The following is a 25120-nucleotide window of genomic DNA, read 5'->3' as shown; positions in this document are numbered from 1 at the left end:
TACTTTTATAGAAATATAACGGTGCTGTCAATACAGTTCCTCAAAGTCAAACACGAGTCATACAGTCCAGCAATTCTTTGCTGTATAGAACCACCAAACCTAAAAGCAGGAATCCAATAGATGTTTGCACACCAATGTTCCTGGCAGCCATTACCCTCCCTATCTAAAAGGAGGAGACAACCAAGTTTCATTACAGATGACAGGATGGATACAATGTGGTGCACATACACGGAGGGACAGTGTATCACACTGTGATGTATCTAGAGACCATGTAAGACATACAAGGACAAAACTGCACTCTCTGTATGCGGTCCTGCAATACATATTCATAAAGATGTAAGTAAGAGTAGTTATGAGTTGAGTCTCTATTTGGAATGATGGAATGTTCTGGAAATGACTTGGATGAGATTACACAACAGTGTGAATGGACTAAAGGCCACAGAATCAAATTATAAATGAATGAAACTGTCAATCTTATATTAATGAGATTTCATCCTGGGGCCAGGAAGGGCATGTGTTAACATTAGATGTCTCATGTCTAAGTAATGTCTTTAAAGTTCTGTCTCTCAACGGAAAATGTTTTATTCTAAATTGGCTTTTGTGATAATGGATGACAAATTTGGTACCACACAATCACTTAGAAATTTTTATTTCAAAACAACTATGGAAGTTTGTCTAGATCTCCAGCTGGTGACTTATTGCTTGATTTTACTTCTAGGCAATCGGTCAAAGCGAACTAAAGCTCTTTGCCCAAACTGAGAGACGGTCAGACAGGGAAAGCTGGAGGGAGAAGAGAACACTATTTCCAGGAAGGCTCTTCTGCATTCCCAAAACCTGTACTTTGATTCCTAATATCAAAGCTGGCTTTGGTTTTTTGTTTTGTTTAAAATGACCTTTACACTATGTAGAAACAGTACTGAAAATCAAGGATTCTTCTCCTGGCAGAAATGTCCAGCAAAGCTTTCCCGTAATCAAGCAAACCCACTACACCTATCTATGTCACATGGTCTGCTCTGGCGGAGAGACGCTGGCTCTTCTAGGCCTTGTCTCAGGATCCACACATCAGACACTCCTCTCTGTTCTCCAAAGAGCACACCATGGCTGCTGTGTTCCTCTCCTTCTCTTCTTCCTCCTTCAGTGCCTTTTCCTTATCTTTCAGCTTTTCCTTGTTCAGAGTGAACTGGATTGGATTAGCGGCAGGTCTTGTCCTTAAATAATACATCCCAGTCTTTAAACCCTACAAGGGAAACAAACATAGCTATTAGGAAGAACTCCAGAAGAACACTAGACAGTTTTTGTTCAAAATAATTCCCATGTGATCAGTTATAAAACTAATTTTTAAAATCTTTAAATGTATTCCTATAACCAACCTAAACTCTTTTTTTTTTTTTAAACTTGTGATTTTACCTCCTCTATAAACCACACTGAAAAATGCTTTAATAGACAGCTAAACCTTGGGTTTCCATCCCTGAAATAGGACTGTCTCTTTGGAATGTCAAATATTTTTGTTTCGTTGTATTCACTTTTACGTGTATTACTTGCAGGTCTGTACAGAACAACATGCCTGCCTTAGTCTATAACCATTTAGGGGATGAGACTGTTTCTGCAGAACACTGTAAATACCTCACAAGGGCAATCTTCCTGTCCTGGATTCCCAGGACAGACAGACAAAAGCACCTAAGTAAGAGAGTCAATCTGTAATTCCACAGAAGGCCTCTCACACGTCAAGACATAGGAATGTAAGGGAAAACAGACTACAGCAGTTGACAACAGTGTAACCTACCTCATACTCTGGGATAAACTTGGGAACAATGGATGTTTCTGAATAGCAGACTGACAGTGTGAAGCTACTTTGGAAATGGCAATAAAATGGTTTGAACAGAGAGGTCAGTTGAAGAGGAAGACAGACTTACAAAATAGTACATTGGGGCAGGAAGGCTGTAAGGGGCAGAGACCTGACAGAATGAAACAGTGTCTCTGGCTGCAAGCATGGAGTTCATGGGCCCTAACCTATCTGAGGAGGTAAGGATGGATTCTTAGGAAGAGAAAGTCAACACTCCAGGGGCTGGTCCCACAACCAGAGGTATATGGACAGTAAAAATTGGAGGCGGTAGGTTATTAAAAGAGATGGACAAACAGATGTAGGAGTTGAAAGGTAAGGGGTCTGGGAGTTGTTAAGGGTGATTATGATCAAAACACATTGTATGAAAAATCTGAAAGAGTAAAAGTATCTAAAACAGAGGCTGGACGATGTTCAGTAGTTTAAGAACACTTCCTACCCTTCCAGAGGACCCGAGTGTTCAACTCCCAGCACCAGGTTACAACTGCTGAACAGAAACAAGAAAACCCAGAGAAAGGCTGGGCTGGCATAAAAACCACTCATGGGTTTTAACACTTTGAGATAGCAATATATAAAAGGCAGCCAGCAGAAACTATTCCACTCTGAAAGATTCTGAGCTGGCAGTTAAGTCCTCCACAGCGTGCCCAACCTACCTGCTTCCAACCGTAGAAGTGCATGCTAGTGAGTTTGCCGTAGTTGGGCTCAGCGATGTGGATGTTTAAAGACTGGCTTTGGTCGATGAAAGCGCCTCTCTCGGCTGCCATCTTCAGAACGGTCTTCTGGGAGATTTCCCACACGGTCTTATAGAGTTGCTTCAGGTCATCAGGAATCTCTGGTATGCTCTAGAAAAGGAAAACTATGTGTTGTTGTTTTAATTCCAATTAAAGAAAGCAATACAACTAACATTAATTATGCCTGCGATGATGCTGGGTTGTGACACTGCTAAGAGTTAGTATCTGAATGCTCAAAGCAAGTTTGCCCAAACTGCTTATCTGTTGCTTAGAACGTCAATAAAATCTCATCTTACCAACCAAACACAAATGTGATACAGTGATTTAAACATCCATCTTGAACTGGCTTATGGTCAAAACAGGTACTGGCCTAGACATACTTAGTAAAGGAAGGGAAAATAAGAGCTAAGCTAAATGAAAGAAACACAAACAATCAGGACTTCACAGGGACCCGATCAAAGGAAGTACTGAGATAAACTTAAATTGGATAAAGCCAGAATGCCACACTGCACTTAGAGTCAAAATAAATGAGGCTTTCTTAGGTCTACGGCCAGCTGTATTGAGATATATAACCTGACTGAGGCTGCACTTCCTGCCATGGGAATCCGAAAGAGTTGCTAAGCCGGCCAATGTTTAGCCAAGGCATCTATCTTGAGACCCAAATGCTTGTGGGTGAAATGCAGTCATTTTACTGTTAAGTGCTACATAACCACCTTCTACACCGTCAGTCTCAGTCCCCCATGCTTTTTAAGTTGAACTCCAATTTCAAGCTTTAAGAAATGTAAGAATTTCTGACTTATTTACAATAAATTCAACCCAAACTTCAAGGTTTTAAAAAATTTCCAGGTTGTGCAGAAAACCCAGGAACTGGTGCTGTATTGGAGAAACAATACAGACTCTGTACAGATGTGTGCAACTCTAACACAACGCAGAGAGACGTTAACAGAATCTGCAGGCCACAGTGAACGGCTATTTGTCTATGCACCGCCTGGGAGAAGGGACACGGCACCACAATGTCAGCTCAGCTCCTGAAAGCACCGTTATTTCCAGTCTGTACCTGAATGGAGCCATTGCAGGCAATAATCTGATTTTTCATCTCTTCATTCCACAAGCCCCGCTCAGTAAGATCTTTCAGTAAGTGAGGATTCACAATCTGAAGAAAAAGCAGAAAACACATAGAGAAATAAAATAGTATCTTACAAAAGGGTCTCAGGCCTAGAGCCCAAAATAAGTAAGGCAGATGAGTAACTTATTAGATCCCCTAATAAACCCCATTGTTCTTACACAACCGAGGGGAACATTTCACCACATAAAGCTACAAGACCCTTAAGGTCTGGACAGCTATTATGAAAGAAACTATGTACTGTGATAACGTTCTACAATGTATACATACATGTATGTACATATTTTTATATGCATCACACACATATACATCAGATCATCAGATTATCTACCCTGGATTTTTTCCAATCTTATTTAAGCTGGAATTACAGGTTGTTGTGAACCTTGCATTATGGGAGATGAGAACCAAACTTATGTCTTCTGCGAGAATAGCACACGCTCTTATGCCCCAGGGCACCTGCACGTACAAGTGCACATTCCCACTGGCAAGCACACCGTGAAATAGCTCTTTAGTTCAGCCAGTAAAGGTTAGGTGCCACCTCACGACCTGCGTTTCCTCCCTGGAACTCACGTGGTGGAAGGACAGAACTCCCAGGAGGTGTCCTCTGTCCATGGCGTGAGCATGCTGTGCCCACCCAGAAAAAAGTTTTAAAAAGCTAAAGAAATATGACATTTGCAAAGAAAAGAAACAGCACTGTGTAAGCTGAGTAAGTTTTTACAGACTGATTCTTCTTTGGCTTTCTAAAGTGACCAGACAATAACACTCGAGTAAAGTAACTAGAAATGCAACTTCCCTACACCTCACAAAAACGTATTTCAGGGCACCTGGAAATCCACATTTTGTCTGTCTGTTTTAATTAGTAATTTCTGACCTTGCAGCACATAAATTTTCACTGGCCATCAAATCTAAAAAGCATGTATCTCCCCGCTCCCCTAACTCTCTAAGATTATGTAGTACAAACTACCACGGAACTGGCCATATAACCAAGGATAACCTTGACCTTCTGAACCTCTCACCTCCACTTACCAAGGTGGAGAATTATGGCCATTCCTGACTTAAGAACTAGGGATGGGGAAGAGGTGGTGCTATGTAGCCTAGGCTAACCTAAAACTAGAACGCCTCCTGCTTCAGTTTCCCAAGTGCTGCAATTATAAGTACAGACCACCCAGCCTGAGTAATAAGGCTTCCACGGACACCTTCACTATCCCAGCCGAAGCATGTGAGGCAGCCAATACAGAACACCGTGCAGCCAGTAGTGAAACATACTTGTACCTGTAATCAAGTACTCAGAAGCAGAGGCAGGAAGACCACTTGGAGGCAAGTTGGAGACCAGCCTGATCTTCATAATGAGGTTTTTCCAAAAAACAAAAAGCTGGGTGGTAGCAATGCTCACCTTTAGTCTCAGCACTCAGGAGGCAGAGGCAGGTGGATCTCTGTGAGCTCAAGGCCAGCCTGGTCTACAAAGTGTGTTCCAGGACAGCCAGGGCTGCTAAACAAAGAAACTCTGTCTCAACTACCGAGCCCCAATTTTAGGCACACGTTGACTCTGACTAGGCCAGGCCTGATGATGCACACCTGTAATCCCAGCCCCTGAGACCTGGAGACAGAATGATCTGTTCAAGGCTGTCCTCACCTGCACGGCTAGCTTGAAGTCAGACGGCTCTACTTGAGACCGTTTCAAACAAACAGAGCGGTTCCTTTTGTACTGCACGCTAGCTGTGTAAGCAGGTTATGAGTACACTTTCAGTCTCAGCTTTCAGAAGAACTTCTATAAAGCTGGTTATAACGTTCTCACCTGAAATTCTCCTGACAAGACTCTGCGAGTGTAGATGTTACTGGTGTAAGGCTCAATGGACTCATTATTCCCCAGAATCTGAGCAGTTGAAGCAGTAGGCATTGGGGCAATAAGTAAACTGTTTCTTATACCGTACCTTTAAAAAGAGAGAGATTATTAGACTCATGCTAGAGCCATAGTCGCCAAGAAGGCAACTACTGTGTATCAGAGTGTAGACAGAGGCTGGGAGCGCCATCACGGAGGCATTTAACTCACACACTGACTTCATTAAACTCCAGTGGGATACAGCCCACAGCAGGATGCCACAGCTCCAACAGAACCAGCGCGATTTTAACTGCTAGCAAGCCTTAAAGTCCCCACTGATGCCACTTACTCTGTGGTACTTAGGAGTCACACAGAGCACTCACTCAATGCACTATGTGGCCCAGGGAAACTGAACTCAGTCCTGAGCAGCTCATCTGAATCAAGGCACATCCGTTCAACCCCACTCATCTCCTCTGTGTGCCTCCATGACCGCCAGCCCCTTTGTAAATCGATGCTGTGAAGATGGTCAGGACTGGTCATGTATGACTATAGTCCTCATCCTGGGTAAAGGGCGAATCATGCTCAGAGAAAATCTAGACTTCATCTACTATTAGTTTTTAAAGTTAACTTTTCACTTTTAAGTGCCAAGAGTGTTTAAGAAGACTATACCATTGACCATTCTTAGAAATCTCCACAGCTTAGCCTAAGAGCTGCCAACTCCACGGCCTGAAAGATGGCCCGTGGGTAAAGGTATCTGTCCGGTATCCTGAGTCCACTACATAAAACGTACATATTGCTCAATATGGTAGGAGAACCAACTCCTCAAGCTGTCCTCTGACCTTCACATGTGCACCACTATACATGCACACATACACAATAAATAAGTATTAAAAATAAAAAGAGGTGTAGAGACCAACACCATAGCATTTTTTCCTGAACAGGTGGGCAATGAACACAAATATCAAAACAAATACTGTTCATCAAGCATTTCCGGTGACTACCACATGCTTTGACTGCATTGCTTGTATTAGTTAAGCTCCTCTAATACAGACGGCCTTCCTTTCCTACATGCTACACTTACGGACCCATATGGTGCACAGCGCTGAGCCTCAGGTCCTGAGCGGGTTTGTACAGCTGGGCTGGAAGCCTCAGTCACTTTCTAGATGTAAGCTATCAGGTCTTCACGTCCTTACTGCCTCATCTGAAATTCTAGTCACGGTTGTAGACAGGAAAACACTCAAGTCACACTTGCTCTACCCCAATTACAGAATCAGCTGTAATTGCTAACCTATTAAGAAAATGTACCTGCACCAAAGATCCCTAAACACCAAAAAGTCTCAGAATACGTTACATTCAATCACATTTACATTTGTATGTATATGTAAGAGGTCTAGAAAAACACATCACCGACAAGGCTTATCTCTGGAAAAACAAATTACATTTCTGATTGTTTTGTGAAGAGAGCATCTGGCAGAATTATAAAGCAGTTTTTACTTTCTATTTTATTTCTGTATTTAGTGTAGGGCATAGTGGTTTGCAAGGTTGCAGCCAGCCTGGTCTACGTAGCAAGTTGTAGGCCACCCAGGACTGTATAGTTACTATTTAAAACACACACACACACACGCACACACACACACACACACACACACACAATTAAAGCAATGAATAAAAGAAAAAAAGAAGGCCTATTTGGGCCAGGCAGTGATGGCACATGCCTTTAACCCCAGCGCTTGGGAGGCAGAGGCAGGAAGATCTCTGAGTTTGAGGCTAGCCCAGTCTAAGTGATAAGTTCCAGGACAGCCAGAGCTACATAGTATAAGATACCATCCTAAAAAAAAAAAAAAAAAAAAAAATTGACTAGCATGGGTGTTCAGCTCCACAAATAACGTCAACTCATACTGAAATGCCTACTATGTGTTAAAAGGCTTTCACTATGCCAAACAACTTTCATGTTACTATTTTCTTATACTTTCCAAAGCCATTTCTGTAGTAGGTCATTTTAGTCCCATTTCAGAAGTTTCAGAAGTTACACTTAGCATGTCCAATTCCTCAAGGGCCAGAAGACCCCAGCAGCCCCCTGGCTTCCATGCCACTTTATACATCACTACTTACTTTGCAATCTTCTCCTTGAGAAGCTTCCAGTCCCACAGGTCTGTAGGAGTAACATTCCACATATCATACTGAAGAATCTAAGACATAAATATTCCACATTTATGATGTCATTCTGGGGCAATTCAAAACAATGACCAAAACTTTTTAAGTAGCTAACGGCCATATCCCCACAGTCCAGCAACTGCATCGTGTAGTCACCACATTAAGAGGTATCCGCTCCAGTCTCAGACACGGTTCCACTAAGCTTATTGTGCAGAAGCAGCCGAGGGCCTCCCCGCAACCACACTCCTGCAGACCCTTCAAGCTAGAAAATCTGAGCATTCATGAAGAGTTTTAAGAGATGCATTCCTTTTATAATAAAGCATACTCTTATCTTTGCTTCTTTGATCTGTTTATTTGGCTGAGAATATCAAATTTCAAATAATTATATATTAGAATTTCTATTTATTCAGAATAAACTTCAAAACTAAATCGTTATAAAAAAAAAGACAGTGGATGTCAATTCTCAGATGGCTCCCCAGCTTCCAGTCCCTGGTGTCACAAACCCTGGATACGCTATCTCCTCTACTAGTGTACTAGTGGGAACAGGTTTTGGGAATATCATAAATCTCAGAGTCTCTTTCAGAACAGTGACTGCTGGATTTAGGATACCCTTGAACAACTCTAGGCCTTAATAATCCAAAACAATCCATCTCAAGGTCCTTAACTACATCTATAAAGATCTCTTCACAACCCAATACGCCCCCCAGGTTCCAGGGAGGAGGGTGGTGATCAGTCCATTACTGGCATTCACAGGAGAAGAAAATCTCAACCATGTACTTACACCCTTGCTGACTGGAGACCCCTCATACGTTTCGTAGGGGCCATACTCCTTGGCTAGGTCACAGCTGGCTTCCAGGGCTCCATAATAGATGGTTTCAAAGATTTGCTTATTTAATAGCTGGGCTTCTGGGCTCTCAAAGGGATACCTCATCAGGATGAAAGCATCTGCTAGACCTTGCACTCCAATTCCAATGGGCCGATGGCGTTTATTTGATAAGTGTGCCTTTGTGCCAAAAGATTTAGGAAAAGAAGAAAAGTAAACATCTCTGACCTGAGAAGGCCACATTCTACACTAACACACGGCCTCTTCATTTCCTTCTCTCCCACCACTGAGGGCAGCCAGACCAAGACAAAGGTCCTCCACCGCGGATTCAATAAGACCAATAAGCAGAGAAATCTGGCCATACCTCTGGAATAGGGTAGTAGTTTATATCAATTATTTTATTCAGATTTCGGACAATGACTTTAGTGACTTCTGCCAGTTTCTCAAAGTCATACGTGTGTTCTGGTGTGACATACATGTTCAGAGCCAGAGAAGCCAAGTTACAAACCGCAACCTGCAATACAAAGAATGGTGTCAGGCCACACACTTCCGATCTCTCCTCCGGTGTCAGAGAGCGCTCAAGCCTGTGGAGCTTGAAACCGACACTAGCGGGTGTTATTAGTCTTTACTGGGAAGCCTCTTTACAACTAAGCCAAATCCCCAACCCCTAAAACTGGAGTTTTCCCATCATTTGTCAGGGCATTTCCACACTCCGCCGATTCTACTCATCCATTAACAGTCACTTCAGTTACACTATTCAGAATACTGAAATAGGTTTTTTGTTTTGTTTTGAAGGCAGGGCTTCTCTGTGTAGCCCTGGCTGTCCTGGAACTTATGTTACAGACCAGGCTGGCCTCAGACTCAGAGATCCATCCGCCTGTCTCTGTTCTGGGATTAGAGGTAAGTGCCAGCACTGCCCAGCTCTTACTGTATTCCCTGGAGCACTCCGTTCTCCTTTGGCAGATAAATTACTATTTTTAAAAACACAGCTTAGTTAACAACTCTGCCACATTATTTTTTCTTCAGTGCTGGAGAACACTGAACACTTTTTCCTTCACCCACTTCAAGGAGCCACTAGGACCCATGAGAGTCACAAGCAGTAACCACCTCTACAGTCCCTCAGAGCGCTAGGCAGTGTCTCCACCCACCTCGTCTTTACTGGTGTACTCCACTATCTCTGTACACAGGTTGCTGCACTTGATGGTTCCCAGGTTCTGCTGGTTGCTCTTCCGGTTACAGGAGTCTTTGTAGAGCATGTATGGGGTGCCCGTCTCCGTCTGAGACTCAATGATGGCGTACCAAAGCTGCTGAGCCTTCACAACTTTTCGGACACGGCCCTGCTTCTCATAACTGAAAGACAAAGCTAGTGTTATTTCAATATTCACACCCTAGAAGAATGCATTAAAATATATAATCATGCAAATTCTCAAAGCTGGGGGGGGGGAGGTGAGGAATGGCATTCATTTTTTAAAAAGGTTGGTTCTATTTATTTGCGTGTCCGTGTAAGTAAGCATATGTGCATGAGTTGTGACTGTACGTGCCTGTGCACATGGAAGCCAGAGCTGAATTACTGGTATTTCCAGGAAAACTGGCTTGCTATCTAGTTATCTGAAATTTAAATCGGCCTCAAGACTGTACATGAACACTCTTAAGTAATGAACCTTTTCTCCAACCCTGAAATCCACTTTCTAACAGCTAAGACCATAGAAAACCAGGCAGCTCTAGATTCCTTCAAATGACCCCTGACCCCATCAAATCAATACTGTTTCTCACAATGGAGGAAACCATCATCAAGATTGACAGTGCCTAGAGTCTCTGCCACACAGCTTGCATCTACTTCTGCTTTTCCTCCTCTTTTGCTTTCCCTGCTGGTCTGGGCTTTCTTTCTCTTAAGCCCCTTCTCCTCCTACATGCAGCGGCACACTGAACATCACTGCTAAAGTTGCCTACTTTCTCAGGCCCTAACCTAAAAGGGCATGGCTTTCTCTCTTCCTCTTTTACATCCCCCTCCCTGCACTTGATAATATTTATAGCTTGTCTGGCCTCTTGTTTTTCTCAAACTCTAGCGAAACTGTCCTTAAGCTTCAAAAACACAAAAAACAAAAGCAAAACAAAAATTTAGTACTGTGCTAATTTTAACTTGTGCGTCCTAGTTACTTGTGATTTATGTTACCAAAAGTACTATACTGGGGCCAGGGAGGTGGCTCAGTAAGTAAGGATACTTGCTGTCACCTGATGACCTGAGTTGGATCCCTGGGACCCATATAGTGGAAGGAAAGAACCAACTCCTACAAGCTGTCCCCTGACTTCCATATACGTATGCACTGTGACACACTGGTGCCCCAACCCAAGATAGTTAAATAAATGTAATTTTTAAAATAATAATAAAAAAGTACTATACTATAAAATAACTCAGCTAGTCTTTTTTTTTTTTAAGATTTATTTATTATGTATAAGTACACTGTCAGACACACCAGAAGAGGGCATCTGATCTCATTACAGATGGTTGTGAGCTACCACTATGGTTGCTGGGATTTGAACTCAGGACCTCTGAAAGAGCAGTCAGTGCTCTTAACCGCTGAGCCATCCCTCTCCAGCCCAACTCAGCTAGTCTTTTTCTCAGTTTTTATAAGAATCAATTAAAAAATCAAAGCACCCAAATTTTAAGATAAATACTAATTTTAGTTCAAAGAAATCAAGAAACATCTAACAAAAATTAAACTTATATTCTCTTCTAGGTACTTCTGTAGATTTCTAGAAGTGAGAGTGATTAAATATTTTTCTGTTTTTCCAATGGTAGGGATCAAACTCGGTGCCTAGCAACATGGTAAGCAAGTGTTCTCAAGCACGAGCCCTTAGCATACGAACTCCTGGTATTTGGATGCTGAGTGAGACAAGTGTTGGCTCTGATGCTTTTGACATTGGCAGTTTTTTCATACCTTTCATATAACTTCTCAAACTCCTCTCCCCAGACCTCGTCCAGACCAGGACACTCATTGGGACACATCAGTGACCAGTCCTGCAAAGAAGGAGCGCCAGCATGAGAGAAGTCACGCAGCAGCCACAGCCCAGTACACACTGCGACAAGGGGTCGCCATGGAAATCTGCTGTATAAGAGTGTGGGGGTCTAAAACTGTAGCTCTGCCTGCTTGCGTGATCTTTTAAATACGGGTCAGGTGCCATCCAGCCATCTGTGGTATCACACGGGCGAAGGACTGAAGAACACAGTTTGTAAGAGCCCAGCTGCGATGAGCTCTCTCACCTGGTTAGTCTCCACTCGCTTCATGAAGAGATCTGGGATCCACAGTGCGAAGAAGAGATCCCGCGCGCGCTGTTCTTCCTTGCCTGTGTTCTTCTTCAAGTCAAGAAACTCAAAGATGTCTAGGTGCCAAGGCTCCAGGTAAATAGCAAATGCCCCCGGGCGCTAAAGGTAAGTAAGTCAGCATTCTTATCCAAATCAAAATAAAACCAAGAAGCTTTGTATATTGCAAAGCACTTTTTAAAATGTCCTTTCACCTTTCTATGATCAGTGAATTAAGTGAAATAAGTAAACGTAAATTTTAAGAGTAAAACAGAAATGACACAGAGAAAACTTGGGGCTGGAGAGATGGCTCGGCAGTTAGGACCACTTGCTGGTTTAACAAAGGATCACAGTTCAGCTCCCCGCACCCACGTTCACAACTGCCCATAACTGCACTTCCACATTTCATATCCTTTTCTGGCCTCCAGACACTAGATTCTAGCTAAGTTTCTAGCAACAACCACTTATAACTCCAGCTCCAGAGGCCTTCTTCTGGCTTCCATGAACACCCACATGCACATGCTCACACATACAGGTATCTACATACTGATCATATTAATAACAATAAAATAAATCTTTAAAAACAAAGTAAAACAATATATAACTGAACCAAGTTTTATAGCTAAAGACTTAACTCTGATTTCCAGCCCTTGTTAGTAACAAAGTATACCTTGTTTCCGCCTTGATCCACATAACGAGCTGTGTTGTTATAGACTCTCAGCATTGGCACAAGGCCATTAGAATTGCCATTAGTCTGGAAGAAGGGACAAAATAAGGCACCCAAATAAGACGCAGGGCTCAGGCAAGGAAAAAAACAGAACATCCCCAAAGTAAAAACTGTTCCCAACCTCTTGTTCAAAACAGTAACTAACTCCTGAACGCCCATCTATGAAGTTTGACTTCTCCATTCCCACCTCAGCAATGAAAACATAAGAAACAACAAAATATTGTTATGTAGTTATATGTCCAGCTACTTTACAACAATCCTACTTTATAATGAGATAGAATACATTAAAAAAAAAAAAAAAGAGTAGCTAAATTTGAGCTCTGCAATCTAATGATCATTATTAGATTAAAGATATATTTTGGGAGCCGGGCATGGTGAGGTACATCTTTAATCCCAGCACCAGGAGGCAGAAGTAGAAGCAGGTGGATCTCTGAGTTCCAGGCCAACCTTGTCTACAGAGTGAGTTCCAGAACAGCCAGGGCCACACAGAAAATGTCTCAAAAAAAAAAAAAAAAATCAAACAAGATATACTTTGAGTATAAAAGAAAACAGAAACATACTATGATAGTACTTCCCACCCCTAGAGAATTCAAGGCAACACAATAAAAATGATGTGCTATGCTGTCAACATAGCAAGATAACAAAATTTTGGAGATTCTCAGCGATGAATGGATTATAGGATGAGGCTAAGCAAACAGTGTTATGGCTGGAAAATACCTTTCAAATTCTTTAAAGAATCTTTCTAACTCCCAAGGTAAATCTTTGAAAGTCTGAAAAGATAAGTGAGCTATGACTCACTCTAAAAGTTCAGATGAGAGGGAAAGAGGGAGAGAGAGAGAGAGAGAGAGAGAGAGAGAGTGAGTGTCGTGAGATAGGTAGATCCCTGAGTTTGAGGCCAGCTTCATCTACAGAGTGAGTTCCAGGACAGCCAGGACTGCACAGAGAAATCAAAAAATACAAACAAAATGGACAGATAGATATATACATACACAAAATATCACAGATATTATAAACAAAAAAAGACTTATTACACTCCTATGTACCCCAATACATCATAGGACAATTTCTTGGGAACCTGACTCCATACAGTTTTGTTTTTTCACACTGCACACAAAAATACTAATATAACTCCCTCTAGGCCACATTGCCAGTAGATAAAAGATATAGTATGGAAATCTAAGTCTTGCACAAACCATTACCTTGCTTTCCAATCTAGAGCTTGAATCCCAGCTCTAACACAGTAAGTGACTGATCCAGAATGAAACTTAACTTTGAAGTCTCACTTTCTTCCCGTGAAAAATGAAAGCACTGGTGCCTAGATTACTGTAAGGAACAAAGTGGCTAGCACGTGTCTGGACTGATGGTTATTTCCTAGGCTACAGTAAGTAAAATGAGCAACCCTGTAAAATAGATAGCAGACTGAGAGCTGGCTGGGCATGGTGGTAACGCGTCTTTAATCCCAGCACTTGGGTGACAGAGGCAAGTGGATCTCCCTGAGTTCCTGGTTTACAGGCCCTGTCTCAAACAACAACAAAAAGATGGCTATTATTGCTTTGAAAAAAATCATAATTCTAAAATCTGAGCTAAAAAATATTGTAGCAATCATCTCACGCAGCCTAACCCTCCAATACCACAGAGGAAGAAAGAAGCACAACAACTCCTCCACTCACACCAACAGGAGGTAAAGCCAAGTGTCCCTAGGACTAGCCTTACGACAGGATGCCCTCTGGATCACACATGTGAGTGGTATCAAGGTCTTACGGCGTAACACTTACCCCAGCAATGTAGCTACCAGTGGCCCGGATACAACTCACGGCAACACCAATTCCCCCAGCAGACTTAGAAATCAAGGCACACTGCTTCAGAGTATCATAAATCCCCTCAATGCTGTCATCTTTCATACTCAAGAGGAAACAGCTAGTGAGAAAAAAGCACAACAAAAACAAGGAAGTCAATGAGTGACAAAGAGACAGTTAAATGAGGCAACAAGAGACCTAAAGTCTACAAAGTTCCATGTTTACAGAAGATGGGAAAACACCTTTTACTAAATACAAAACATCAATGTATTATTTTAAATTAAATTAATTGCTAGCTACCTTAGACATTAAACCCAGAAGGAAGTCTTATAGTAAGCCTAAAATATCAGCCTGGTTTTTACTAGACTACTTATGTGCCAGGATTCATTTTCTCAAACAAATTCTTAAATATATACCAGATTTTTCTAATTGTTAGTAAACCACCAAGAAAAATGAAGTTCTTTGGTTTTTTTGTTTGTTTTTGCTTTGGAGACAAGGTTTCTCTACATAGCCCTGTCTTGAAACTCACTACATACCAGGCTGGCCTCAAACTCAGAGACCCCATCTGCCTCCAGAAGGCTGGGATTAAAGTCATGAACTTAAAAAATGAAGTATTTTTTGAAAATGAATACTATATGGTCTGCCAATTCTTTGACATGCACATTAAAAATATAGTTTCTGGGGGCTGGAGAGATGGCTCAGTGGTTAAGAGCACTGACTGCTCTTCCAGAGCTCCTGAGTTCAAATCCCAGCAACCACATGGTGGCTCACAACCATCTGTAATGAGATCTGATGCCCTCTTCTGGTGCGTCTGAAGACAGCTACAGTGTACTCATATATAATAAATAAATCTTAAAAAAAAAAAAAAATATATATATATATATATATATATATATATATATATTTTCCTTGGTCATTTTTGTTGTTTCTTTATTTGTTTGGGTTTGGAGGGTATTGGATTTCAAGACAGGGTTTCTCTGTGTAGCCCTGGTTGTCCTGGAACTCACTGTAGTGCACTCAAATACATAAAATAAATAAATCTTAAAAAAAAAATCATTAAAAAAAACATTCTGTTCAATAGTATCTAAAATACCTAGTTGTACAAATCACACCACAATCAATCATATAAAATTCTCATTTAGGGCTGGAGAGATGGCTCAGAGGTTAAGAGCACTGTCTGCTCTTCCAGAGGTCCTGAGTTCAATTCCCAGCAACCACATGGTGGCTCACAACCATCTGTAATGAGATCTGATGTCCTCTTCTGGCCTGCAGGCATACATGCAGGCAGAAAGCTGTATGTTGTATACATAATAAATAAATATTTAAAAAAAAATTCTCATTTAACTGCATTTGCCCTCCTCCAACTTGTTACCATAATAGTCAGAGATTGTTCCAAATGCAAACTATTTAATCAGAGCAGGCAATGATTGAAGTTCTTGTTGTTTTTAATGTGATGAACAACTTGGCTTTTTCTTATTTCCCTAGTCAAACCTTTCATAAAAGGAGCTATAGAGCTGACTCGGTGGTTAAGAGCATTAGCTCGTCTTTCAGAAGACCTGGGTTCAATTCCTAGCACCCACACGGTTAGCTCAGAACTATCTCACTCCAGTTCCAGGGATCCGTGCCCTTTTCTGATCATGGGCAACAAGCACACAAGGTGCACATACATACATGCAGACAAAACACTAATCTACATAAATATTCTACAGAGAAAGAAACAGTAACAAAAAGCAGCTAGAGACGATACTTGCCTGGACAGCTGTGGGCGGTTGGTCCCAGCATTGAAGAGAGTCGGAGAGGCGTGAGTAAACCACTTCTCAGAAAGTAGATTGTATGTTTCAATTGCAGCATCAATATCTTCTTTGTGAATCCCCACAGATACCCTCATCAACATGTGCTGTGGTCTTTCAGCCACTAAAAACAAAGTAGGAATTTCCAGGCAATAGGATATGTCAGAATAATTAGGCTGAAACACACTGAACCAAAAAATTAACAGCAAAAGAAACTTTCACGAACTTTACAAACAAGCAAAACAATTATTTCAATTGTGATTTAGAGACCTTTGTGCTGTTCTTATCATGTGATAACACTCCCAGAACCATAAGCTAAAAAAATTTCTATTCTTTACAATTAAACAACAAAAGGTTATTTGGAAGGCTGCAAAATGGCTCGGCAGGCACAGACACTTGTTGCTAAGGCTAGCAACCTGGGTTCAATCCCTGGGTCCCACAGTGTGGAGGAGAATCAACCCTTACAAGTTGGCCTCCATGTACGTTATGGCGCAGTATACCCCCTCCTCTCTCCCTCCCTCCCCATACCCACGCACACAAATAAGTAAATGTAATAACGTTTTATAATGTGTATGGTGTTTTGCTTACATATGCATACATATGTTTGTCTATATCTGTGTACTATGTGCACGTCTGGTGCCCACAAACACAAGAAGAGGGGATCCTCTCAAACTGTTGTTAAAGACCAGTTATGAGGTGCCACATGGATGCTGAGAATTGAACCTGAGTCCTCTGTAAAAGTGGCCAGGTTCTTAACCACTAAGCCATCTCTCCAGCCCCAAATGCCATGTTTTAAAATGTTATTCAGGGGGCTGGAGAGATGGCTCAGTGGTTAAGAGCACTGACTGCTCTTCCAGAGGTCCTGAGTTCAATTCCCAGCAACCACATGGTGGCTCACAACCATCTATAATGAAATCTGATGCCCTCTTCTGGTGTGTCTGACGGTGTACTCACATACATATAATAAATAACTAAATAAATCTTTAAAAAAAAAAAAGAAAAAGAAAGAAAAAAAAAAAAGAAAATAAAATGTTATTCAGAGTCTAAATACAAATGTTAAAGCTAATAGTTCAAAGCTGTACATTTAATAAATGAATAAAAACAACATACATTTCATTTCTTACCTTTTCCATTGATCTTCAACAAATATGACCGTTCCAGTGTCTAGAAGACAAGCAATCAAAGAATTCTCAAGTTTTTAAATTCACAGTGGATATGTAATTCATAGAAAGGTGATCTGTTGGAATCTCTCAATCTTCTCATTTTAAATGAAAAGAGTAACAGTCACCGTGTCTATCTCCGGCCTAGCTCACTATCAGACGGCTGTTCTACTTCAGCAAAGACTGCATGCCGATTTCTGGAAAAGGTCCAAAGGCATGCAACAAATACAACACTACAGGCTGTGGTAGCAGCAGCAGCACGACGTCCTAACATCCCTGCAGTGCTGGAAAGAGACTAGACACTAACCCAAGAGACATAAGTCATCTCCGGAAGAGCATGTTGAATCTTAGCCCCACCGTAAGACTGAAACTGATTACATAGTTTATCAATAAGAAATGGGAGAGCCGGGTCAGTTGCTCTCATCTAAACATCGCTGTCCTCAGTCACTGCTTTATGTAAGTAACACGATACATTTAGACAATCAATAGTTACTGAGTAGGAACTCAACAGTTATTGAGAAAACGGCAGAATGTAGAGTGATTGTGACACATTCCCCAAGTAATTTTAAAAAGTAATCCAGAACTAATATTTGGAAAGATCAAAAGCTATTAATGAATAAGTTAGTTTTGCTTATTTTAAAGTATCTACCATATCCCTAACATAACCAGGTACATTCAAACTAAATCATCAGCATAAACAAAACACTATACTTCCCGAGTAAAAAGAAATCCCCACATATTCGAAACCCATTATTTATTAAGTTACCTTAAAACCAAAGTAGTTGTAAGAGAAATCCCGGTCATAGATAATGGCAGAATTCAGGCGCTGAAGGGAATTGAGAAGAATTCATAGTTAAAATAGTAAGACTTATTTCCACAACTTCTAATGGTTTCAGCTGACACCAGAACTAAAACTAATATAGGATACCAAACATGCTTTCATGCTAGCTAATATTAAAATATTGGTACCACACACACTTATACTTTTATTGTGTGTGTGTACAAGCTATTTACTTTTGAGACAGACACTTGCTATGCATTCCTGACTCGCCTGGACTAAGGAGCCCTGCAGACTGGTCTTGAACTCGCAGACAGTCCTGGCTCTGCTTCCTGACTCCGTAGGATCATAAGCATGTACCAACATTTTCAGCTGCAAATTTCTGACAATAGGCCTACTTTAAACTGAACAACAGAATATGCATTATGAGCAAACAGAAAGTAGCTTATAGGCTTTGAAAATTCACAGTCCTTTAACAGAGCTAAAATGGATTACTACTGTGGCAGAAAAATATAAGACTGGTCATTATTTAAGAGCTTTGGTGAGTTAGAAAGCCATGTAGAAGGGAACAAAAGTAATTAGGTGAGACCATATCAGTCGTAGCATTACCTGAAACTTTCCGGCTTACTGTCAAACTCTGAAGGGCAGTTTTGTAATCAAAACCAGGTATGGGCTGAGAATGAGCAAGGAACTGAAGTACTAGATGGCAAGTATTTGCTTATTTCCCAATATTTATTTTTAGGCTCAGATTTTGCTACTGTCATCTGTTTTGAACACGTCTTCAAGATTATGACTAGAGCAAGGTGTGGTGCTCACACCTGCAATACCAGCACACACAAGGCAGAGGCACAGAGGACTGCCAGAGATCCCAGGTCTTCCAAGACTAAAAATGTAGATCTTGTGAAGAGGGCTGGTGAGGTGGCTCAGTGGTTAGGAGTATGGCCGCTTTTTCAGAGAACCAGGATTCAACTCCCTGCACCCACATGGTAGCTCAGAGCCATGCATAACGTTAATAGTCCCGGGCAATCAGAACACAATATCCTCCTCTGGCCTCTGTGGGCACAAACCACACACATGGTGCACATAAACACATGCAAGCAAAACATTCATACACATAAAATAAAATCTAAAAAAAAAGTCCTTAAAGATAAAAAGGAGTAGGAAGAAACACTATTACAAATTATATCGAAATGGCTGTTTTCTTTTACGTTTCCATAAGAGCTGATACATATTTAGAGAGTTAGCCAACTAATTTATCTACTACAGAGTGTTAAGATGAGTTTCTGCTAAAATGCAATGCTACGCCACTGATAGGATGAATGCGGAAAATTCGTAAAGGCTGATGCTTACGAATCACAGTTCTACGTGAAAACAGCAACAGTTGCCCACACACAGACACACTGCTCAAAGAACCCAGAACCTAGAGCAGGAGGACTGGATTTTATCTTTGCCTTCTATACTGATTAAATGTTTCTAAATGCATTTTGCCACCATTGTTGTTGTTTTTGTGGCAAGGATTCTCTGTGTAACCCTGACTGTCCTGGAACTTATTCTGTAAACCAGGCTAGATGGAGATCCACCTGCCTCTGCCTTCTGAGTGTTGGAATTAAAGGCATTCGCAACCACTGCCCAGTCTTAAATGCATTATTTAAAAAAAAACAAAAAACAAAAAACAAAAAAAACTGTTTTTTTAAATTTCCACCAGAAAAAAAAAAGTTGTACATACATCCTTATGGGCCATAACAATGTCGAGTGTTGAGCTGGCCACCATGGGAGAATGTCTACCGTTGTGTGGATTTATGTAGTTGTAGAGATCCTCCATCACATCTGAGGAAAGATAAAGAAAAAGAAAAAAAGTAAAGTCAAAACCACTTAATGGCTGTTTTAAAACAATGGCTCTCAATCCTTGTTTAGTACCAACCCGCTTCAGTACCTAGCAGAGAAAATACTCAACAAACATATCTGTTGAGTAACAATAGAATAATACATTATATATAAAGGAAATACTCTTTCAAAGAAAATGAATGTAAGGCCTTCTAGCTTATCAGCAATTCCCAAGTGACTCTGAAACAAGGCTAAAAAGGGAAAAACAAAATGCAGAAATTAGTCACTTCTCGCCACTTAGTTTTCTTTCTGTCTCTCTCTCTTTTTTTTTAATTCTTTCGAAACAGAAACTTAGGTCAGCAAGATGGCTCAACAGAGAAAGTATTTGCACCAAACCAGATGACCTGAGACGGTTCTATCCCAGGGAACACCTCTCGAAAGTTGTCCTTTGACCTTTGCACGCATGCTGTGGTACACATAAATACAAACACCCAAAATAAACGCACATAACTTAAAAATTAATATGAAAATTTAAAAACTCAAAAGATAGTATGATGACATATGCCCACAATCCTAGAACTTGGATAGAGTCAAGAGAATCAAGAGTTCAGGCTAGCTTTGGATACAAACTGAGTCTGCAGCCAGCCTAGGTTGCATGAGACCCTGTCTCAACACACACACACACACACACACACACACACCTCACACAGCAGATCAGCTACATGGAGAAACAGAAATTCTAGTCCCCATGCTGCCACTAAATTGTACTGCTTTTTAAAATAAGATGTAATCTTTGAAATTTCCATATTTGTTATTCCTATAATCTTATGACACTATTGAAGTCTTTCTAATGTTTTCACTCCAGACGTACCACTGAACACTTTCTTTGTTTCCTTGTGCAAGTTAGAGACAGCAATCCTTGCTGCCAGGATGGCATAGTCAGGGTGCTTCGTAGTCAAGGTGGCAGCTGTCTCAGCAGCCAGGGTGTCCAGTTCCACTGTGGTGACCCCACTGTATAGGCCTTGGATTACTTTCATGGTGATCTGAGCCTACAAAAACAAGACCGATAGTTATCTGAGGTTCCCCAAGAAACAACAGCCTCCTTAGAGGCGTAGGTAAGGCAAACAAAGTTATAACAATATAATCTCATCTGAAAAACATTATCCCAATGTAAGAATCTATAAACCAACAAAGCTACCAAAAATGTATCCTATACATATAAAATGAGTGTCCCTTTTTTAAAAGTCTGAATTTAGCTTTTTTTTTTTTTCTTTTTTTCGGAGCTGGGGACCGAACCCAGGACCTTGCGCTTGCTAGGCAAGCGCTCTACCACTGAGCTAAATCCCCAACCCCTGAATTTAGCTTTTTTAAACAAGTATATGCCTTGTGTCAGAGAATGGTAGAAATATCAGATCCTTCTGAAATTGGAGTTACAGACTCTGTGTGGTTGCTGGGAACTGAACGCAGAACCTCTGGAAGAGCAGCCAGTGCTCTTAACTGCTGAGCCATCTCTCCAGCCCTGACCCCAGGTTAGTTTTTGAGACACGGTCTCTCACTGATTCTGGAGTACACTGATTGAGCAATACAAGTAGTCAGTGAACTTCAGGGAGCCTTCCCACAAGCACGCGCTCTCACACCTGACTTTTCCCATAAGACCTGGGGATCCATGCTTACAAGGCAAGCACTACCAACTGGGCCATCTCCGAATCCCATTACCATGCACTGTGTGTGTATAAACATGTGGGCACACACACGTTGGTGTAGACACACTCAACCACGCACACATGTGGAGGCCAGAGCTGATTTCAGGATCCAGCTGCTCTCCTTATTTTTATGTCAGTAAAAAGACACTGAAAATGGAAAGGTCAATAGTACCAAAAGCAAAGAGTATATGAATAGCTTTGGTATTTGTTGATTTTTGGTTTTGTTTTCAGACACGCTCTTAGTACGTACCCTTGGCTGGCCTAAAATGAGGATACTCTGTTGTAAGTTATGTCTTCGTTGAAGCTGATCACAATTATTTTCTTTAACAGCAAGGGTGAATGTTAAAGAATAAAGAAAAACCTCACAGTGAACACGAACACAACAACAACAACATCAACCCACAAGCACATAACACACACGGTCAAAGGAATCAGCATGGAAAAAGGTCTCGCTGCGACAACTCTCTTATTCTGAGACAGTATGTCTCCCTGAGCTTGGAACTTGCGTCTTGATGCACACCTAGGATCTGCCCCTTTCTTGAGTTGCCCAGAGCTGCGGTCACACGTATGTTGCTGCATCTGGCTTTGCCACATGGGTGTTGGGATCCAAACTCAGAGTCAAGCACTTTCCCCATTGAGCCATCTCCTCAGCCCACCATACATTCTAAAGAAAAATAAATTCTAAGTTCTATCTACTTATTTACTAAATCTTTTTTAATCAAAGCCTACCCTCCTTCAAAAGCAGTCTAGTGTGGGTGTTTCCTCTGATCACCCATCAGTATTTACAACACAGCTAAGCCAGTCTGCTGCTGATATCATGCTCTTGACTCAGCAGATTAGTATGAAAGCAGTCAAGCCCATATAGCTTCTGATGCTATGGGGCAAGTAACCAGACCAGCGTAACTTCCATGTGCTACATCTAATAGCATCCAGACTTTCACAAGAGGATCCACCCTGGAAAGCTGAGTGCACACCTGCATGTGGACATGTGCTGTTAGATAAGGCAACAGAATAGCTAAAAATCAAGACGCTCTATTGTTTCTCATTGCACTAACATTAACTTTACCAGTCCTCTCCTCTTTAAACCTGTCTTAGCTACAGAATAAAGATGAACTAGGATGAGATCTTATTCATCCCATTACTAACATCCAACTATTTTAATTACTATCTCAAAGTCCAAAATGTGTAGATTTATAATAAATATATTTTAAGGTATAAAATTATTTTCGCACTCTCGGTAACTAAACATTAACTAAGTACCTAATTAGGTAAATGTCACACTGAGGCTATCACAGGAATGAGATAGACTCATGCGGGTTAGGGATAGCTCAGCAGTTAAAAGAGTGTGTACTGCTCTTCCAAAGGACCTGCCGTGGGTTTCCAACACACACATCATAGGCAACTCCCAACTGCTTGGAACTGGCTCCACAAGATCAAATACCCTCTTCCGTTCCCTTCAGGCACCTGCACACTTGTAGCAGTCACTCACAGAGACGTAAACGAAATCCTAAAAAAAAACTCATGAAAAACAGTTGAAGTGGTTATCTGCACACGATTTCTACCAGACTGGGCCCATCAGCATTCCATCATGAGTAGAGGAGGGGTTCATGGGGCTCTACCCCTCCCTGAGGAGATATCTGCAGGCAGTTAATGGTGCTGGAGGAATCTTATTCCTCAGTGAGGCAATCACTGGTAAGTTGCTCAATCGAGTAAATTAACTCCAGACCAAATACCCTTCTAACACCTCTGAGTAAATGAAGTGGGAGAGATGGGGACAGACACACTCACAAACACACACGCACACACTCATACACACACGCAAAGCACTAAGAGACTGATGGAGAAGAGGGGGCTGTAAGAAGAGGACACTGAAGAAAATATGACAAAAGTATATTTTATATATGTATGTATAAAATTGTTAGAGAATCTTAAAGGTTAAATGAATAAGTTACACAACATTCTTAATTCCAGATGATGGTATATAGAACAAATCTCTATACTGTGTGGCTAAATACGGATAAATAAGATGCCTGAACAGTAGTCACATCAACTGTCCCCTTTGTCACGTCCTGAGTTCTCCAAAAAGTGAGAACTTGAAGGACAGATAAAAATTAAGAAAAGTTTCAGGCAATAAATTGACATTTAACATTGAAGTATAATTAAGTAAAGGGGTAGAGATAAGAGACATAAAATCCCATGGAGCAAAGAACACTGTATTTACTTACAGGATCCACAAAGTCCATATTGAGTCCATAACAGAGTTTCTGGATTCGGGATGTAATTTTGTCAAACATAACTCGCTCTTGGCGGCCATCTGAAGAATCAAGTCACAGTTAACATTAGTAGTTATTACGATGGCAATATCAAAAACCCAAGCTTTTAAAACTTTCCAAATGAAATGCTTATTAAGAGATTGTCTTTGGGGTCTGCAGAGGCTGCTCAGTAGTTAATCTTGTCTATTTGGATTAAAAAATCTTGGTCTATTGGATTAAAAGTCACCTATGGTGGAGGAGGCACATCTCTGTGAGTTTGAAACCTGCCTGATCTACGCAGAGTAACTTCCAGGCCAGTCAGAGAAACTCTGTCCCAAAAAACAAACAACCAAAAAACCCCTCCCAAAAAATACAGAGGCAGGAGAAATACCACACTCCCACCTCAGAAGAGACCAGAAAAATGACAGGTGTTCAAAAAATGTGGTGTCCACAGTCTTTTCTTTCCTTATTTCCTCTTAGGCCAGATCATCGACTCCGAGGTGTTTTGTTTGTTTGTTGGTTTGTTTAAGAAATGAAGAAAGACAGACACGGGGTTATTATGGGTTTCAATTCTAACCTCACCAACTACAAGCCGGGGTGGGGTGGGGTGTAGGGGTGCTTTTTCTGTCTTTGCAACCTCTTCTGTAAAATGGAGCCAAAGTAGCTACCTCTGAGGATGGAGGCAAGGAATAACAGTGCTCGGAAACAATCTCAGACAGGGTAGGGGTAAGTCTAGAGGGAAGCACAAAGTCAAAGGCAAAGGGAACACACAAAGGTCAAGAGAATGGAGACAAACTGAGCAGAGGCCCAGCTGACAGACAGGGCGGGAAGCCGCGGCGGGAAGGGCGGGAAGCAATGAGGCGTCGCGGGTCGGGCGGGCTGGCGAGAGTAACCGCTGGGCACTGAGCAGCCGCCGGGGTCTCCTCTACCCCTCCTCATCCCCACGGACCCCTCACCTCGCTTGATCACATGCATCGCCGCTAGAAGCTGAAGTGCTGAGGGGTTCGAGACCAGTTAGCAGCTCCGAGGCGAAGATAGGGTAGAGACGACTGTCAGATGTGAAGGGTTGGACTCCTTAGGGGCCGCTCAGACCGAGAGGTTGAAACTGCCGGACAGACAGCACTTTCTTCTCCAGAAGGGACGAACCAAATTACGAACTCCTTCCCGCTCCCGCCACCCGTGACGTACAAAGCAACGCGACGGAATTCGAATGACGTTTTTGACGTTTCAACGCCAGGAGCTGAATGGGCGGAAACTGAGCAGTACAAAGTCTGCAGGCCAGTCCCTTGACCGCCATAT

General features: G+C 41.6%; 1 protein-coding gene across 1 annotated transcript; it reads right to left on the bottom strand.

Annotated features, from left to right (window-relative positions):
* Positions 1 to 632: 632 nt before the first annotated feature.
* Positions 633 to 25120, bottom strand: Rrm1 (ribonucleotide reductase catalytic subunit M1). Its single transcript, XM_032893158.1, has 19 exons — positions 24778 to 25120; positions 23795 to 23883; positions 20738 to 20915; positions 19769 to 19869; positions 18031 to 18090; positions 17229 to 17268; positions 16066 to 16228; positions 14294 to 14435; positions 12462 to 12545; positions 11753 to 11914; positions 11430 to 11509; positions 9639 to 9840; positions 8855 to 9004; positions 8449 to 8670; positions 7626 to 7702; positions 5490 to 5625; positions 3629 to 3724; positions 2494 to 2682; positions 633 to 1237 (listed from the first exon to the last, which is right to left on the bottom strand). The coding sequence occupies exons 1-19, from the start codon at positions 24794 to 24796 to the stop codon at positions 1049 to 1051; spliced, it is 2379 nt and encodes a 792-aa protein (XP_032749049.1). The 5' UTR covers positions 24797 to 25120; the 3' UTR covers positions 633 to 1048.

Source organism: Rattus rattus, chromosome 2 (assembly GCF_011064425.1).
Source record: "Rattus rattus isolate New Zealand chromosome 2, Rrattus_CSIRO_v1, whole genome shotgun sequence".
In the NCBI taxonomy this organism is placed as follows: Eukaryota; Metazoa; Chordata; class Mammalia; order Rodentia; family Muridae; genus Rattus; species Rattus rattus.
Note: the sequence above shows the minus strand (reverse complement) of the source record. Positions and strands in the feature narration are given on the sequence as shown.

Bases quoted from the DNA above. Each gene is read 5' to 3' on its own strand.
- Rrm1 (XM_032893158.1), bottom strand. The intron at 20,916-23,794 runs GTAAGTAAATAC...TTGTTTTTGTAG, and splicing joins ATATGGACTTTGTGGATCCT to GCTCAGATCACCATGAAAGT. The intron at 18,091-19,768 runs GTATGTACAACT...AATTCCCTTCAG, and splicing joins TTGTTATGGCCCATAAGGAT to CGCCTGAATTCTGCCATTAT.